General features: G+C 43.1%; 1 protein-coding gene across 2 annotated transcripts in view; it reads left to right on the top strand.

Moving 5' to 3' along the window:
• Window positions 1-16,439, top strand: part of GAREM1 (GRB2 associated regulator of MAPK1 subtype 1) — an 88,591-nt gene extending 72,152 nt beyond the window's left edge. For both annotated transcript variants that reach the window (XM_015855448.2, XM_015855450.2), the window contains 3 exons: window positions 6,269-7,447; window positions 12,262-12,428; window positions 15,384-16,439. In XM_015855448.2, coding sequence (XP_015710934.1) covers window positions 6,269-7,447; window positions 12,262-12,428; window positions 15,384-16,293 — 2,256 coding nt within the window. In that variant the 3' untranslated portion in view covers window positions 16,294-16,439. The remainder of the gene's footprint in view (window positions 1-6,268; window positions 7,448-12,261; window positions 12,429-15,383) is intronic.
• Window positions 16,440-17,831: the final 1,392 nt, after the last annotated feature.

Below are 17,831 nucleotides of genomic sequence, written 5' to 3'. Positions count from 1 at the left end.
AGTTCTTGTATGATGGTGTGCTGAGATCTATCTGAGCGTGCTGAGTGCCACTGCTGTAGTTGACTCCATGCAAACCTCGTCCTCCTACTAATTCCTCTGCTGCCTAGGCAGCAAGATCTGTAGTTTAGAGAACTGCTGCTTTCTCATGACAAAGTGCCGTGACATCTTTTCTAAGAGGGAAGTTTTGTTTTATTTTGTGTGCTTTCAGTTCATAAAGAGGAAAATGAGCCACTTTACCTTAAGAAAGGCCGAGGAGACATCTCTCAGCTAGGCAGGCTTTCTGGGAAGTGTGCTGAGGCAGAACATTTAGGTTCTGTGGTGTATTTGGAGGAGTGCTGTAAGGCCATGCCATCAAAAGCAGAGCTGGGAGTAAAAGGTAGAGTCCCGAGTGCTTTTCACAGAACAGCAAGCAGGAATTTGAGATTAAACCAATTTTTTGTAATGGTTAGTACTACTTATGTTAATTTCTTCTGATGTGTGTATGTGTCAGTACTGTGCTTGTATACCTTGTTGGTCACCTCTGGTACCCAGTAGCCAGCAGCATCTATGGGCACAGTAAATCTGAGTGATCTGGGGATAAGCTAATTCCCTTCAGTCAAAATCTAATCTATTCCTAGCAGAAAATTATGGGCATTCTGTCTGTTCTTCTGTGAACATGTATCTTACAGCCTTTTCCGTGTTAATATTCATTGCGTAATCACAGATTATTTTGTTTTATTTAACGGCATTACATTACAGTGATGAGGATATTCTGACCCTCTATGCTTAGAAGTAAAATCTTAAGAAAGCATTGCTACTCCAGGACTCTATCTTTGGCTGAACCAGCAGTAGGTTTATGCTGTTGGATGCTGGGGTTCCACACAGATAGCAGTTTATGCTGATAACAAGGAAGCTATTTGCATTAAGACTGTGGGGAGAAGAAAAGTGGGGGACACACAGCCACACACACACAAATGAAGATTATATTGAGAGCAATTCAGAAAGAAGTTCTTGTAAAAATTACTGATATATCTGATAGATTATTGGCAAGCCATGAATTCCTGCTCTCCAAAAATCAGCCCTATCATCATTACAAGACAATTCAAATCTTCTGGGATATCATTTTTGCCCTGAAGATATCAGCCCATCTCCTTAGTGAGGCTGTGAAACTGCTTGCACATTTCACGGATGGAAATGTGCATTAGTTAGCTAATCATGTAATGATTCTTTTCTATTGAAGACTTTGTTGTGAACTTTTGATAGCTGATTTGTTTGATGTGGCTCTTTGATGTAAGTGAAGCAAAATTGATCTCCTCATTTGGTTGCAGTTCTGTTGGCCCTAGTGAACTTGCCATGAGTTTCCTAAAAGCACCTACTTAGAAGCCTGTAACCAACACTGGCATTTTCAAGTGCTGCAACAAAAACTTGGTTGAAATCAGTCTGCGTACAGGTTTACAGGTAATTCATAGTACTTCAGTACTTCATGAGTGCTTCAGTCCCCTCTGCACACTTTGCCTTGATGCTGGCCTCACGAGGCAATCTTACTTTGGTCCATGGAAGGTTTTATTCTCTAGCCCCTCTGTCAAAGCACACAGGTGGCACCTTGGTGACTCAGTAGTACTGCAGTGCTGTGGCTGCCTCTTTCCTCCAGAGTCTGGTGCATTTTGCATAAGAGAGAAGTAGACCTGCTGAGTTTCTGCTCTGAAGGGAGCCTGGCTAGCAAGCTCCATCACCCCGTGGTGGCTTCATGTGCTGGCCTTCCTGGTATGCCCATTTTTAATGTAGTAATCAGGGCAAAGAATCTGACAGGGGAGCATATGTAAACTACCACCAGGAGTTATAGTTGCTTATTCTGTCATGTGAGGCTAGCATTTATAAAAGAAAAAATAGTTAACTTCCGTGAAGAAGTTTGATTGTTTTTTCTTGTTACAAATCTTCTGGACACTCTGTTTTATGTGAAATAAAAATCTTTATCCCCTTTGTATACACTATTACAAAAATTATGTTCTGGTTTGTCTGTTGGCTTTAACAGTAGAATCTGTATATGTTAACTATGCATCAGTTCAAAAAAGTCCTAACTGAATTTTTACAGGCAACACAATGCTTGTATTGCTCTAATAAGATCTAGCAGGTATAACAAGTTGTATGAAGCTGCAAATCATTTTTATAAGGAGTTCCTACATCCCCAAGTGATTAAGGACTTCTGCCTCTTAAGTATAACAAATTACAGCAATTGGAGCTCGAGACAGGATATTGGCTCAGGTGCTATCAGAATCTATTTTTCTGAGTTAACCTTTCCTTAAGCAAAAGAAACAATATGCTTGACTTTTCCCAAAAGAACATGTTGCCTAAGTCATCATTCATCACTTTCCCGATGACCATCTTTTGCAGTAGATATAATTGGCTTCTGAATTGCAAGCTGAAAATATTAGAGTGACTTAACCCCCACCCCTACTTCTTTGGCAAGATGTCTACAAAACAGCAGCCTTTCTGGTCGGCAGCCTGGCATCAGTACTGAACTGTTAGTATGGCCCTGCTAGTTCATGTTGGAACTACATGATTCTTGAGGTCCCTTCCAACCCGGGTCATTCTGTGATTCTGTGATCAGTATGTATAAAGGTGGAGAGTAGATATAGTATGGAGCAGAGTTCTTCTGGTTGTGTGGATCTTCTCTCATACTGTTTAGTCTGAACATCTAGTGTTGGTTGGGTTTTTTTTTTGCAGGATAATGTGGCGAATGATGCTTCTTCCACAGAGCTAGAAGCACTGGTTATGCTCACCTATTACGAGGAAGTGATGATTGGCAAGAACAGAAGGATGAGGGTGAAATAAAGCTACAAGGCTGATTGTTTTAATGTGTAAATCAGCTCTTGAAGAGAGAACAAAGAAGAAGAAAAATGTGTATGGGGAAGGAGTTACTTCAGGATGCTCCCAAGGCTCATAATTAGATAAAACTTTATCATGGCATTGAGAGGTGTAGCAGTTACAGCTGCAGGTTGTTGTACTAGAATTGCCCAGTGAGGAGCCTGTGTTTTAAACAGAAGATATAAAGAGTGAGCATACAGTGAGTAACTAAAACGAGTGCACTGTCCCACTAAGGAGAGGTTTGAAGAAAATGTGTTCACCTTTCCTTTGACTTCAGCTGCTCTCCTTTCCTGCTGCCAGGTTGTCTGTTTTCATAGCTGAGGATTCAAAGCAGGCCTAATGAAACCACTGAGGAGATGAGAGCGTGGCTCCAACATGGGGAAAGCAGGAAGCAAAGGCAAGCAGAAAGCACACGGCAGGCTGCAGTCACACTGGGAGTTGTCAGCCCTCCTGGTGTGTTACACAGATGAATGAAGGCTTTTGGTGCCTTTTGTTACTCTACATATTTTCCAGAATTATGAGGAGATTCCAGCAGTTTGCCAGAACAACAGATTTTATATCTGCATCCATCTATAGTCCGGGCTGCCTTAACTGCCACTCTGAGATAGAGCACTATTGTCTTCTTTTCTTCATGCAGCAATTGTATGTTGTGGGATGTGCTGTCAGCAGTTCAAAGTGTCTGAAATAGTCTAGGATTCTGTTACATCCTTGTAGTGATTTCACAACAGGCAGTGTATGTTACATGCTTCAGGTGGTAGTACAAAGACATGCTAGGGTGCTTGAAGGTATGGCTCCTGTTGGGTTGGTGCTGAAAGCTTAGAGGATAGAGGGCTTGGTCCTATCTCTGTCACCTTTTGGAAATAATTTGTGATTTCTCTTAAGATCATTTTGTCTTTAAGCATATTTTTTTGTTTGAATCAAATCTGTTCCTAGAAGCTTCTAATCAGCAGGTAGCTGTGTCTGACTGCTTCATTTTCAGAGCACAGGAGGCTGAGGGGAGGCCTCATGGCACTGAGCTCTGCTCTCTGGCGACAGCAGCAGAACCCAAGGGAACAGCATGAAGCTGCTTCAGGAGGGAGGATCAGATTAGGTGTTAGAAAGAGGCTCTTCAACAGAGAGTGTTTGGCATGGAACAGGCTACCCATGCAAATGCCACATCTCAAGAAGCACACTCAGACAGAAGGTTTGCATTTGGGCAGTCCTGTGTGAAGCCAGGAGATGAATTTGATGATCATTGTCGGTCTCTTCCAGCTCAGGATATTCTGTGATTCCCAGACTGGTGGGAGCCCCCTAAGATTCATCAGAGTGGGCACAGAGCCCTGTTCCTGCCATGGGATTAGCCCTGGAGCAGGCAGACTGTCCAGGAAACAGCTTGTAGAAAAGACCTAGCAGGCAGATGTGGAGCTGTGGAAAGGGCAGGCAGCAGCATGTGGGGCTGTAGTAGCAAGAGTAGAGCCAGCAGGTCAAGGTATATGTTTATTGCTGATGTTCTGCTTTCATGACTGTGGCTCACTGTGTCTCTGTGCTGGCTCAGTACCTCCTATGGTTTCACATCTGAGTGGCCAAGTTGTCCTTCAGCATGGGCTCCTTGCAAATCGCTCAGAAGCTGCAGGTTGTCAAAGCAGCAGCTCCTGCAGTCGTGGATTACAACAGCTCCCTCACTTCTGTCCCCACTGTGCAGAAGGCAGGAAGAAGCTGTAACACTGCTGTCTCACATTAAAATGTCTGACAGTGTTGCCCAGAGAAGCCCTTTATGGGGATTTGTAATTACTAAGAACCCACATTCTTATTGGATGTGCCCTTTCAAGAAGAGATGGTGAACTAAATGGGACATGCACAGAGCCCTGTGTCTTCAGCCCCCTCAGCTCCACTAAGGTTAGGGCCTCACTAGCAGCAGCGTGAATGTAGCACTCATTGGTTCTGAAGAGAAAATAGCAATAAGCATCATTCTGGTGCTATCAGCAAAAACATCTGAGTGCTTTCTTTTCGTGTTGCAGCTTTTCATTATATTGTCTGGCCAGCAGCGTAAACTGTGACTACTGTGTACAATAAAATCCCAGTGGTTTCCTGGATTAGGCCAATTAGAGTTTGTTTGGATAATTCAGGGCTTGAATGGCTTCCTGTCAGGAAGTGCCGAGCTGAAATACTCTGAAGGCACACCTCTTCTGAGCTGCCTGGCCATTTGCTCCGAGAGGTTTCCAGAAGATAATAATGACTTTACAAATACAAGTGAATTGCGGATCACATCTTACAAGAGGAAGCATCATTTACAGCACTTCTCAATTACTGACTAATTGGTATTACAGCTCTGATTTCATGCAGTGGCTGTCCTGTGGCGATGGCCAAGTCTGAAGGCTGGAATGTGAACTTCACATAGCTACGTGGAATCTTTAGGAGTCACGTAGATGAGGGAGGGAGGGATACATTATTCTTGCTTATTTTTGGCAGTTTTTTAAAAATATGTTCAGTGTTCCTGAGCAAAGCGGTCTGTAGCAGGCCTGCAGTGGTTAGCTGAGGCACCTTCCTTTAAGAGTCAGTATCTGCTTCTGCCGAAGGGGAGACCTCATTAAGTTCTGGTTGGTCCCTGAAAAAGGCCTTTCACATGAAGCCACTCAAATAGAAAGCAGAGCAGTCTTGTGCATAAAGAGTTATTCCAGTCTTAAGGAAATAACTTCAGGAATAAATGAGCCTTGGACATCTGTTTTGCTTTTTTTTTTTCCTTCTTTTTTTTTTTTTTAATTCCAGTACAATTTCTATAGTAGAAAAGCACACACATGGCTTTGCATATGTTGTTTAATCTCTTAAATTGCAATTATGATCAAAAAATGAGGAAGGAAGTCTGATGGCAGAGGGGGAGTTGGGCGTGTGGGATAGAGCCAATATTCTTGACTTTTCCTTCAGGGAATAGATGTCATCTGTCATTCACCCCAGCTGTGAAGAGGTTATATCAAAGGGCTGTGCTTCATTCATAGTGATGAGATCACCTTTTCAGCTCCTCAGGGAGATGAAGTTGGTGGAAGAAGAATGTTTGCTTCCTTCAAGAGCCTGGCAAAGAAGTTACAGCAAAAAAGAGGAGTGAAGAGAAGATACCCAAGGAAATCCAGATAGGCTCTGTCATGTGACACAACTGGCTGTTTGAATTGCTGGGGGTAGTCCTTGTTTGTTATGTTTGTTCTCGTACCTTCCTTGGCATTTCCAAGTGGCTGCTTCCCCTATAGTAAGATGAAAGAATACACAGAACAGTATAAAATGTTACTTGACTGAGCTTTACACTAAACCTCACACGTGTCTGACTGCTCAGCTCTTCAAATAGTTCTGTTTCTCCCAAAGTACTGCCTTTAAGTCCACTCTCATTAGGTTTGATATGATTTGCGATGTTGTTTTCAGCGAGGTAAAAACGATTTCTTTCATTACTGTTTTGCAGGTAGCTTCAGGTGAATGCAATGAAGACACTGAGGTTTACAACATTACCCTTAGTACTGGGGATGAGCTCACTTTAATGGGACAAGCAGAAATCCTTTATGCAAAATCTTCTAAGGAGAAGTCACGGCTCAACACCATCTTCAAAAAAATTGGTAAACTTAATTCAATTAGTAAGCTTGGCAGAGGCAAAATGCCTTGCCTCATCTGCATGAATCACAGGACCAACGAAAGCATCAGTCTCCCATTCCAGTGTAAGGGCAAGTTTAGCACCCGCAGCCCGTTGGAGGTGCAGATGCAAGAAGGTGAGCACACAATTCGTAATATAGTAGAAAAAACTCGTCTGCCTGTTAATGTGACTGTGCCAAGTCCTACACCAAGAAACCCCTACGACCTGCATTTTATCCGTGAAGGACACAGGTACAAGTTTGTCAACATTCAGACCAAAACTGTGGTGGTTTGTTGTGTTCTTCGTGGCAACAAAATTATTCCCATGCATTTTCCTTTGCACTTGGCACTTCCAAAATTCACTCTACCTGACAGTCTCGTGAAGGGGGAGCTGTGGCATGAATCCCTCATCCAGCACTGGTTTAATATATGCCAGGAACAGTTTGACATAGACGAGTATTCTCGGGCCGTGCGCGATGTGAAAACAGACTGGAATGAAGACTGCAAGAGCCCAAAGAAGAGCCGGTGCAGTGGGCACACTCACGTGCCAAACTCCCTCAGCTATGCGCGGGATGAGCTCACGCAGTCCTTCCACCGGCTGTCAGTGTGCGTTTATGGCAACAATTTGCATGGCAATAGTGAAGTGAACCTCCACGGCTGCAGGGACCTGTGTAATGAGTGGGCTCTGTTTTCTCATGATGCACTTCAGTACCAGGATTCTGGTGACAGTAGCAGCGATTACCTTTTTCCTGAGGTTGGTGAAGAGTCCATGTTTCTGCCTACGAAACCAGAACTTCCTTACGAAGAGCTGTGGTTGGACCAAGGGTCTGGAAAGCCTGGTGAGCAGCCGCTTACTCGCTCACTAAGTGAGAAGAACAAATGTGACAATTACAGAGGATCCTTCCGATCAAAGTGTGGTAGTACATCTCTTCCTGTGCCTGGGACAGTCGATGCAGCAACAAAGTCTGCGGATGTTTCCCTACCTCCACCTCCAGTGCCTCCCAAATCAGAAGCAGTAAGTCAGGGTTGCTTATGTTGATGTCTTTCTTTTTCAGCAGATGAAGAGTTAGCTTGGGAATTCTTTAGGGGGAAGACATTAGAGGGGGTAGAGAAAATACAGGGAAATAGGGAGAAGAGGTGTACAACTTCAGCTGACCTCACAGCAACTGTAAGTCACATCCTAAAAATCATCCAAGTATATTTATATAACTGATCTAGTAGCTTAATCCTGATACTTCGGGTGATGTCATCTCTACACGTGTGCTCTGTTTTCTCATATTTTCTGTGACTGAAGCGTGTGGTATACAAACCCACTTGGAACAGCCACAGGTCACCTTAGTGTGTGTCTTCCATTAAGAGGCCCTAATATTAAGGGCAGCCAGAATTTTTACATGTTTGAAATGTTTGCATTTTTTTTTAATGAAAGATCATCTTTTCTGATGCAACTCCAGGGCAAATTTTGGGGATTATTAGGTTCATCACCCTGAACCAGACTTCATGGAGTGATTAATCAGCTCTGTTTTGGTAGTGTTTATTGAAAGAATTTATGCTTAAATGTAAACTCTGCAGCAGAGTTTAGAAATGAACCTTTTAGAAGACTCAGTTTTAAACAGAGTGAATTCTGTCTGTGGGTTTCAGATGAAAACTCTTGGGAGAAATCACTTTTCCAAACCTGAATTGTTTGAACTGACTTCAGAGATGAAATTACAAACATATTTTTTCTACAGGAGTTTATGTGGGTTGGGTGGAAAGTCCACCCATCACATGGTCCCTTGAGGTAGTCCTACACGTTGTTTAAAGAAACAGAGGAAAAAAGAAAACCTGTTCAGGGAACTTTAGCAAGATTAGGTGATACATAGTTGATTATGTTATTAATTAACAAATCAGTTAATCATTTTTGCAGGTTTGTTGTTTGTTTTTTTTTTTTAATGAAATTTAATTAAAGAAAACGTCCTTCTTGCAAGTTGAGCAGTGTTCTCAAAATCATACGTACACAGTAAGCTGGGGCTCATCTGAGACCAAACTGCAGCACTTGATGGTGATCCCTCTGCCGCTGCCATCTTCCTGTTTCAGCAGCGTTGGCAGGAGCCTTTCCATCGTGAATCAGATCACAGCCTGGTTGAAAACTGACCTGGTTGAAAACGATTTATTTCTTTGTGCTGGGTCAGCTTTCAGTGGATTAATGTGCTGCTATACAGCCTCTAGGGAAGTGCTATGGGGAGAGAGAGAGAAGGCATATGCCGGCACAGGTGTGAAAAGCACAACTGCAGCCCTTCAAAACTTTCCCCAAAAGCAGCCACGGCAGCTTCAGCAAAGACAGGAAAGTCAAGACATTACGTCGTCTTAGCAGAAGGAGTGTTTACGTGTTTTGTCTGAGTGCTGGAACCCATGAAGCATTTCCTTGCTGTCAGGGTCAGGTATGCACCGAAGCTTTGTCCAAAGTGTTTTGGAGAAGTGCCCACTGCACTGTATCAGGATGAGCTGCGCTAATGTAAACCGGCACGGGGCTGCTCCCACCCTTCTCCTCTCCCAGCCTCATGGGCTTGGCTTTCCTTTTGTGCTGGCTCTGGCACTCCTGTGCCTGGGCAGGGAGCCAGGTCTGGATGTGGAAAACGATTAGTTTCCTGCTGATTTCTGTGAGCCAGACCGCTTCAGTGCGGGGCTGGAGCTGAGGCAGGGGGAGGGGAGGGCGAGAAGGAAGACTGCTGTCACAGTGGCCAAGGGGAAGGGGAATGCCATGTCCTTGGCCTGAGTGCTGCCCCCCACATCATGCTTCAGGGACCCTCATGGAATAGAGTCCCTTCTGGGGACAGCAGCATGGCCTCTGGGGGACATGCACGTGTTTTGCCTTTTATTATCAGCTTGATATCATGTCTGTCTTACCAGGGCTGAGGTAATGCGCCCGCGTGCTGTCAGCAATTTCAGCGTGGCTTCCTAACCGTGCAGGAGAACTCATTTCTGCTAAAGCTATTAGATTGCATTTAGGGGTGGGCAGGGTGTAACCTCGTGAAAAATAAAAATAAAAAATTGCCTCTCTGTAGATGGGATAATGATTTAGAATCAGTTTTGTGGCTTCCTGGAACAGCTTTGGAATGAGTCTCGGTGGCCGGCCGAGCTCATCAGTGGGCTGGGGCTGGCCGAGATGCTTGCATGCTTTCCATGTAGGGTATTTATAGAATAAGTGGATCTCGGTAGCTGCTGGTGAACATGAGGTTTAGTCATCACATCCTCTGGAATGATATTCCATAGTGTTTCTGTATAAAGGTTGGCAGGCAGATGTGTTTTTGCATGCACTAAATTTAAAGTGTGTGTGTAGGAGCTGGTTGTGGGAGTAAAGGACGTTCAGGTGTTTTAGAAGCACTTCTGTCTTTCTTCACACCGCCAGGGCAAAATATTCTGATGTAATTTGTATTTTCTAAATACCATTCAGAAAATCAAAGTAGCGTGAAGGGAAAAGAGGAAGAAAATGACCTCTGAATTAAGGCCTGTAAATCAGAAATTGCTTTGGTCCCAGGACGCTAATTTGCATGATATCAGGGGCTGTTTTCCTGATTGATTTACAGCGTGCCCAGATGGAGCATGCCGGAGGCTGGCGTTCCTGCAGGCTGCGTTACGCTGGTGGCAGTGCTTGTGGTGGGGGGTGTTGGGTTGGCATCAGGGCCAGGGCTGCTTGCACGGGTGGTATCACCCCAGGAGAGACGAGTTGCGGTGCTTTTTGAAATCCTTGCAGCACCTCATGCTGTCAGGAAGGGGTCACCGTTACCAGGCTCACCATAGGAAGGATTGTTTGAGTGTGGGAGGAGATGTCCCGGGGCTCTCATTGCAAGTGCACTTTATCTCTCCCTGGCAGCCTTGTGGCATTTAGCGCTGCTGGGTGAAAGAGTGTTTCTGTGTAACTGCAGCAGTCACCGAGGCAGACGCTGTGTCACACCGCCACTCTTTCCCTCCTCTCCCACACTGTTTCATAGCTGTTCTCCCCATGAGCACAGATCTCCTGTGAAGTTTCCCCGTGCTGCTGTCGGTTTAATGTGCAAAATCTCCTTTTGGTTCCTCTGCTGTGTTTCCCGAGAGCTGTGCCTGGCAGCTGTAATCGCAGTCTTGTGACAGGGACCAACTGGGACTGCAAACTGGTATTATTTACGGCCCACTTCTGATCTGCAATCTAGGTCAGCAGAGGAGCTGGGCGTAGTTAGCTCTGCCAGTACCTTTGAATGCTGGTATTCTTACCAAGAAAGCATTTTTTTTAACCCCATGATGGTCTGCTGTGCCCCAAGAGCTCCCCTGAGTGGTCTGTGACCCCCATGGGTGTGTGTTCCACAGCATGCAGTATTAACTTTGCCTAGTTAGTTTCCCTGACTTGGGGAAAAAAGAAAAAAAATGAAGTCCTTATGCATCCTTGGGGCACAGCACTAAAATGGTTGAAGAGTTTTATGCCTGAATTCAATAACAAACATGAATAAAATTGATTCCTTTTTTTTTTTTTTTTTCTCTGAAAGAGCAAATAAGAACCCTTAGAGCAAGATTTATTTCAGTATTCTATGCTGTCAGGCATTTCCTGTAATTTTGTCTTGTTCTGAATTAGGGAAAAATGTACTACAATGTCCCAGTCCCCGATTTTCCATTTTACTTTAGTACTAAATGGGTTGTTGCATTCCGAATGCACTGAAGTGGATTGCAAAAGGTTCCACATTTATTTTGTTTTTAAATAAATTAAATCACTTTAATTGCTAATTATGTGTTGCAAAACTGCTAAGATAACTCCTAGTTCTGCAGCATTGGTAAATTTAAAAATAAACTAATTTTCAAACACAAAGAGAATGTTCCTATTCTGGTGCGTCTGAGATGATTTCAAATGAGGAGAACATGGAGATCTGCTGCTGTGTTGGGGAAACAATGAGTCCTCAAAAAGGTTGCCTGGCAGCCTCATTCTCAGCAGCCTCACACATCTCTTGACCTACCAAGTTGCTCTCCATTGTATGTCCTGATGAGATTAAGGTCTTAGCTCCACATATCTGCCTTGTCAAGTCTGGCATTAGAAGTATACCATGAAATAAAGGCGTATGTTTGGTGGCTCTGCTAGCGCAGGGGGGTTGGAACTACATGATCCTTGAGGTCCCTTCCAACCCGGGTAATTCTATGATTCTGTGATTCTGTGATTCTGTGAAATATACTGAGGAGAAGGAGCATTGCCAGTGGTGCCATGGCCTCTGCTGGGTAGCCCAGTGACCATCAAGTGCGGCAGTGACCATCAAGGTCAGTTCTGCTTAGTGCTTTCCTGCAGATAGTTATATCCTGGGTGCATCTGGTAAATCTACAACATGTGTACTGTTCTGAGGGGAGGGAAGCAGGGAATTATCCTGGAGCTGGATGGTGAGCATCACTGGTGAAGTAAGTCAGGAAACGTCAAAGTCTGCTGAGATCTTTTCATTACATAAGCTTGGCTTATTGCATCTAAATAAACAACACTAATGGAGTTTGAGCCTAATGAATTGCTTCTTACAGAGTATAAAATATCTGGAACAGTCTGTCTGGTTTTGTATGTTACTGGAAGGTTCTTTTATATAATTTCCTCGCTCCTTTTTAAATGAGTGGATCTCAAACTACTTTAAAGCACCCCATAAAGATTGGTAGTAGCTCTACTGGTAGTAAAGCATTCTTTTGTAGCCACATACTGTTAGAGATGTATATAGTTAGCATCATCTCTCTCTTCCCCTCCCTTTTAAATTATTTCCTTTCACAGAATAAGCCCAAACCAGATGTGTTTCATCTGTTGGAGAGCGCTGTTGCCTGAGTTTTCTGACTGCTTACTTACATGTCCCTTTTTTACAGGTAAAAGAGGAATGCAGGCTCCTGAACGCTCCCCCTGTTCCACCACGGAGTTCAAAACCATCTTCCACCAGTCCTTCCATCCCTCCTCGCACAGTCAAACCTGCACGACAGCAGACACGCTCTCCTAGCCCTACTCTGTCCTACTATTCTTCGGGACTGCACAACATGTATGTTATTATATAGGACATAGCAATTTGTATTAATTACCTACTGCTATAGGTAATCTCACCATAAGATGGCAGAGACTATTTGACTGGAAAATCCTGTACAGTTCTGTATAATTCTTAAATGCCTTGAATCTTCAAACCAGATAATCTCAAGGCTAGTGCATGTAGCACTACCTGTTCCTGATAACTGGGGGCATAGAAGGGTGTGGTAATCCAGAAGTGTTTTGTGCCAACCAAATGTGAACCTACAGGTGAGTATGATGGAAAGCAGTGAAGCTGGAAGACACCACTGAGCATGAAGTGAGGAAAAGGCAAAATGGATCCAGGCGGCTTGTGGATCAAGCCCGCTTCAGCACAAACTTAAACCACAGACTGGAAAATCTATTTAGGGTAGTCAGAGTTTGACGCTGGATTTTGAACTTTTCTTTGCAATGCAGTGTTCTTTCTTTGTCTTTAGAAACTGTGTATTACTTTTGAAATTTTACCTCTTCTTTGAGTTGGATGTCTTGCTGCCATGACTTTTTTGTACCTCTTCAACTTTGTTGCTAAGAAAGTTCCAACGTACTGCTTGAGTGTTATTGATTGATCAGAAATGCCACTGAAATTGTTTCTGCCTAGATGCAATGGTATAATAATTCCTGGAGTTGCCTTTCTAAGCTATACTGCACATTTTCAGCTCAGTGTTGTGTATATGGCAATGACCACTCTAAATCAAGGCTACTCAGTTATTTTTCTGGAAGCCTATTGGATAGATCTATGAAGATCTGTAGGAGGTTAAGCACAAGACTTGCCAGAATTTGGGGCCCACCAGATGCTGTTTTCTTTCTTGACCCCTAACAATGCATCTTTCTCCCAAGAAAGCAAGAAAACAATAGTTTCTCATGCAGGTGACTTATTTTGCTTGGACTTCACAAAATTCACATGAAATTAATGTAAAGCTTGGGTCCATGCCAGGTATCTCCATTTTGGTGTTGTTGATCTGGAACTGCTGGGGAAGCTGGTGGAAAATAGACACCATGCAAAGCAACCAGATTACTGGTGAATTTACTTTTCCAGTTTTGACATTTTGATCATATTTTCCAGATCGTGAAAAATTGCAACTAGTTTTTCAGCAAACAAGAACAATATGATTCCTCCTTTTTGGCCCACTAAACCCTGTAAATTGAAGGTTTTTCTTGCATCCTTTGGCTCTGAGTCTCAGCAGGTTGATTTTAGTGCAGTATGAGTAAGGAAATGGTTTGTGAATATTTATCGGTTTTAGTTAGTTCTATTAAGCTTTTGAATTTCTAAAATGTTAATGTTTTAAATGTTCCTATTTCTGATATTGGATTAGACAACAGAAGCAGGTTATTACAAAATCTATTACAGAAGTCAGTGTAATTCCTCTGTATGGTCAGTTGTTCATAACACCTCATTGACTGTCTACTCTGAATTGGAAAACCCAGTGTTTAGATTTGGGGGAAAATGTTTTTCAGTAAAATGACCAGTTGAAGGTATATCCTTGATGAGAGTGGGATTTTTTGTTGTGTTTTTTTGTGTGTTTGTTCGTTTTGTTTTTTTAAGTGTGGCATTGTTATAATCCAGCTGTTTTTACTGGCAGCTTTATGGAGGAAAAGAAATATTTGGAGATCATTGAGTGGGATAGCAAGTTGTTAAGAGAGGGAAACTGTGATGGAGTTTAGTTTAACAATCGATTTCTTAGTGATGTAGATTAGAACTGCATTTATGCATCTACCTTTTGCAAAGCAAGTCCAAGTTGGTTTCCTCCTTAACTCACTGTAAATGCATGGGAAGTATTTTTTTTCTTGTGGCAAAACTGTGGCCTATTCAAAGACTGCCTCCCTCCTCAAACAGTTTTCATTGAGCTGCCACAGAATTATTGCCTATTTTCTTTCTTGAGTAATTAGTTTCTAAGGGAGAGGTGAGTAATTAAAACAATTATTTCAACTGTTGGTTTCCCTCTGCTGCATTAGGTAAGGATTTTATAAGTCTGCTAATTGTTTTTGCAGTATTCTGGCTTAATTGGCCAGAATTCCAAACATCAGCCAAATCCTTCAGACTCTCTTTTAGAAAATGGCATAAAAGCAGATAACATTCACTTCTGGTAACATATTGTATGTATTTGTTAGCATCTCAGTCTTTTGGAAAGGCCTGGCTATAAACAGTCAGTTTCCTTGGACAGGGTGAGTTTGATTTACTGCCTGGAAGTAGGTCAGGAAGACTTTCTTTAGGTGCCTTTGAAAAGCAAGGGCTTTATGTCAGAACTTTTTAAAGATACGAACAAGCAATTTACTGTGGCATGAGTTTAAAACCTGGTACTTCAACATATACAGCTCTGTCTACTTACCCTTCCAGGTAAAAAAATCTTCATTTGACAGTAAGCAATAATTTGTTCTGTGTTATTGTACTGTACACTGGTGCAATGCCATAGCAAATGAAAATACTGGCCCCAGAGGGGCTTTTGATCATCTCTTTTGTCTACCAAGCTTGTATCTACTGCAGTGGTGACCTGCCTCTGTTACGAGTTTTTACATACTGTGATGCATCTGTGGTGTTTATAAATAAAACACGGGATTAGAAAATCTTCTAGCATGCATGAAGCTATTCGTTTACCATGATGATGTCCCTCAGGAATTTAACAGTGAAAATCTGAATATTTGGGAGATGACACAAAACTGAATTGAGACATCTGTTCGTGGGGGTTTTTTTTCTGACCTTAAAGAAGCAAAACATGAATCTTCCTCGTGAGGCTTTTGAGTATATCAACATCTCGTCAGGCTTGTAGAAAAAGAACCGTCAACGTTTGTATTGTTAATTCAAATCTGAAACATTCTGACAGTAGAAAAAAAGATTCTTTCCTTACAACAACTACTTTCTGTTTTTGTTAGATGATTTATGAATTTATTCACGCTTTACTTTGGTGCTAACCAGATCCTTTCTGCTTTGTTTCTTAAGCAACGTCACAGAGAGTGACAGCGCAAACCCAGCTGACAGCAGCACACCTGTTTCTTGCTACCCTTGTACCATGATGAAAACCGAATCCAAAGAGCCTGAGAACACAATGCCTTTTGGAAGTCCCTCAATCGAAGCTCTGCCTTCCAGATTGTCTTGGCCAAACCATTTTTCTGGAACTACAGAAGGCCAAAATAGGAGTGATTTCCTGCTTGATCCAAGCAGGAGCTACAGTTACCCCAGACAGAAGACTCCAGGCACGCCAAAGAGAAACTGTCCAGCACCTTTGACTTTTGACTTCGATGGGTGTGAGCTCCCTGTGGGGTACTCCCAGCTGTCCCCAGCAGAGTTCAACATCTCCAGCTGCCCGAAGTCAGCAAGTTACTCTCTAGACTGCACTGATGAGAAAACTCTGGGAGACAGCAATGCAAAGCAGAGTCATTCATGTCCTGCCTTACCTCCTCGGGCACCAAAGTCAAGCGAAGAGAAACAAGTTACAGACATGTGTCCTTTGCCACTAAAAATAGATGGTGCCGAGGAGGAATCAAAAACTGATTCTCCAGACCTCCTGGAAGATCAATATCTGGTTAAAAAGGGCATGCAGGATACGTTCTCTGTGTCTTATCCCTTCTCATCTCCCCTCCACCTCCAGTTAGCGCCAAGGTCTTGTGGGGACGGCTCTCCCTGGCAGCCACCCACAGACCTTTCTGGACTCTCAATAGAGGAAGTGTCTAAATCACTGAGGTTTATTGGTCTGTCAGAAGATGTCATATCATTTTTTGTTACAGAGAAGATTGATGGCAATTTACTGGTTCAGCTAACGGAAGAAATCCTGTCAGAAGACTTTAAGCTAAGCAAATTGCAGGTTAAGAAAATACTACAGTTCATTAATGGCTGGCGGCCCAAGATGTGATGCTGACTAGTACAGTGGAACTGTATGAGATGTGCTAAAGGCACCTCAGCTAATACATCACTTCCTGTTTTTTGCACTAAGAGACCTTCCTGTAAATAGTAGTAGAAAAATTCTTAACTATGCAGATAAAAGTTTTTGATTGGTGAGCGGTGGGTTGGTTTTTTTTTTGTATGTCAATAATAATGGTAGAGAATCTGCAGAGGTGTGCCTTGTGCATCCCTGAATGTTCAACAGCTGCTAAAAACTGGACACTAAGGGAACTTTCACTCCGTACTCTGTTAAGACTTAGTCATATTTATTACTGAACAATTTGATGCTGAAAGACACACACACACACACACACACCAGTTTACAGTTTTGAGTTAACTGCAAAAAAAATGCATTTTTTATGGGAGTATTTCTGTTCAAATAATATTTGACAACATGCTGTGACTTTTTTTTTTTCCTTTTCTGCTAACAATAAGCGTGGTCAGAGATAGAAAAACATGGCTTTGACACTACGTCTGAAAATGTTAAGAATTGCTGTGAAGTGCCACTAATGCACTACTCTTGTAGCTTGTTTTTATTAACAGTGTATGACTACCTGTAATGTGGATATGTTTTCCACCTTACTTTCAGAGAAAAGAGCTTTCTTAGCTCAGTTCCCAAAGAGGAGGGAGAAAGGGAATTTCCCTACTGAGCCACTCTGCCCTGGCCAACTAAACGTTTATGACCTGTAGATATCAAAAGTGGCTTTTGTAGTCAGGTAGCTGCAGTCTGTGGCACAACTTGGGGTCGTGCAGCTTTGATATGTGAAAGGCAGCTCCCTGCTCAAGCCCTGTCCTCAATGGCTCCAGGCCCTCACAGGCACCAGCACATCTGTCTGAACAGCCTGGTAGTTGAGCCCTTCCATTTGCCTTGCTCTTCCCAGAAGAAACCCGTCATGTTTCCTCTGTTGTTGTTACCATCATCTGAAAATGTGCTGTGCTATTCTTGGAGTCAGATCTGCGTGGGAAGGTGATAGTACTGCAGGATGCCTTTGAAATAAAACGTTGGTGAGGCGCAAAGAAACAGGAGCAGTGCCTGCTACGCAGATAGGAAGGGGCCAAGTGAGCATTTGGGCCGTGCCTCAGGAAATGGTTGTGATGCTTAAGTTCACCTGTTCCATTTGCAGCGGGCTACGGAAATGTGAGTGTCAAAGTGGAAGGGGCTGTAGCTTTATTGAGATGTGCTAACTCAGTTGCCCAGTGGCAAAAACTTGCTGCAGTAGATGCCGTGCAAAAGTAACAGCCAAAAGTGAGCTCAAGGATGGGAAGGGGGCATGGGGCTGCACCTCGACACCTTCTGAATTGAAGTGTGAAAAGTCAGAAGTAGGATTGACTATTGGTTATCCATTGCTGAGTTCTTATCATTGGCAGAGCTCTAAAAAATGTCTAAATAACTCCAGGGTCCCGAGATCCCCTGCCTTCATAGTCACAAAGGAAGGATTTGTGGAGGTCCTCAGGAAAGCCAGTAGAGCCCATCCTCAACACTGAGTGCCCAGAACCCTCTGTCATTCA

The sequence above is a fragment of the Coturnix japonica genome, chromosome 2, assembly GCF_001577835.2.
Source record: "Coturnix japonica isolate 7356 chromosome 2, Coturnix japonica 2.1, whole genome shotgun sequence".
NCBI classification, from domain to species: Eukaryota; Metazoa; Chordata; class Aves; order Galliformes; family Phasianidae; genus Coturnix; species Coturnix japonica.
This window is presented reverse-complemented; position numbering and strand designations above follow the sequence as displayed.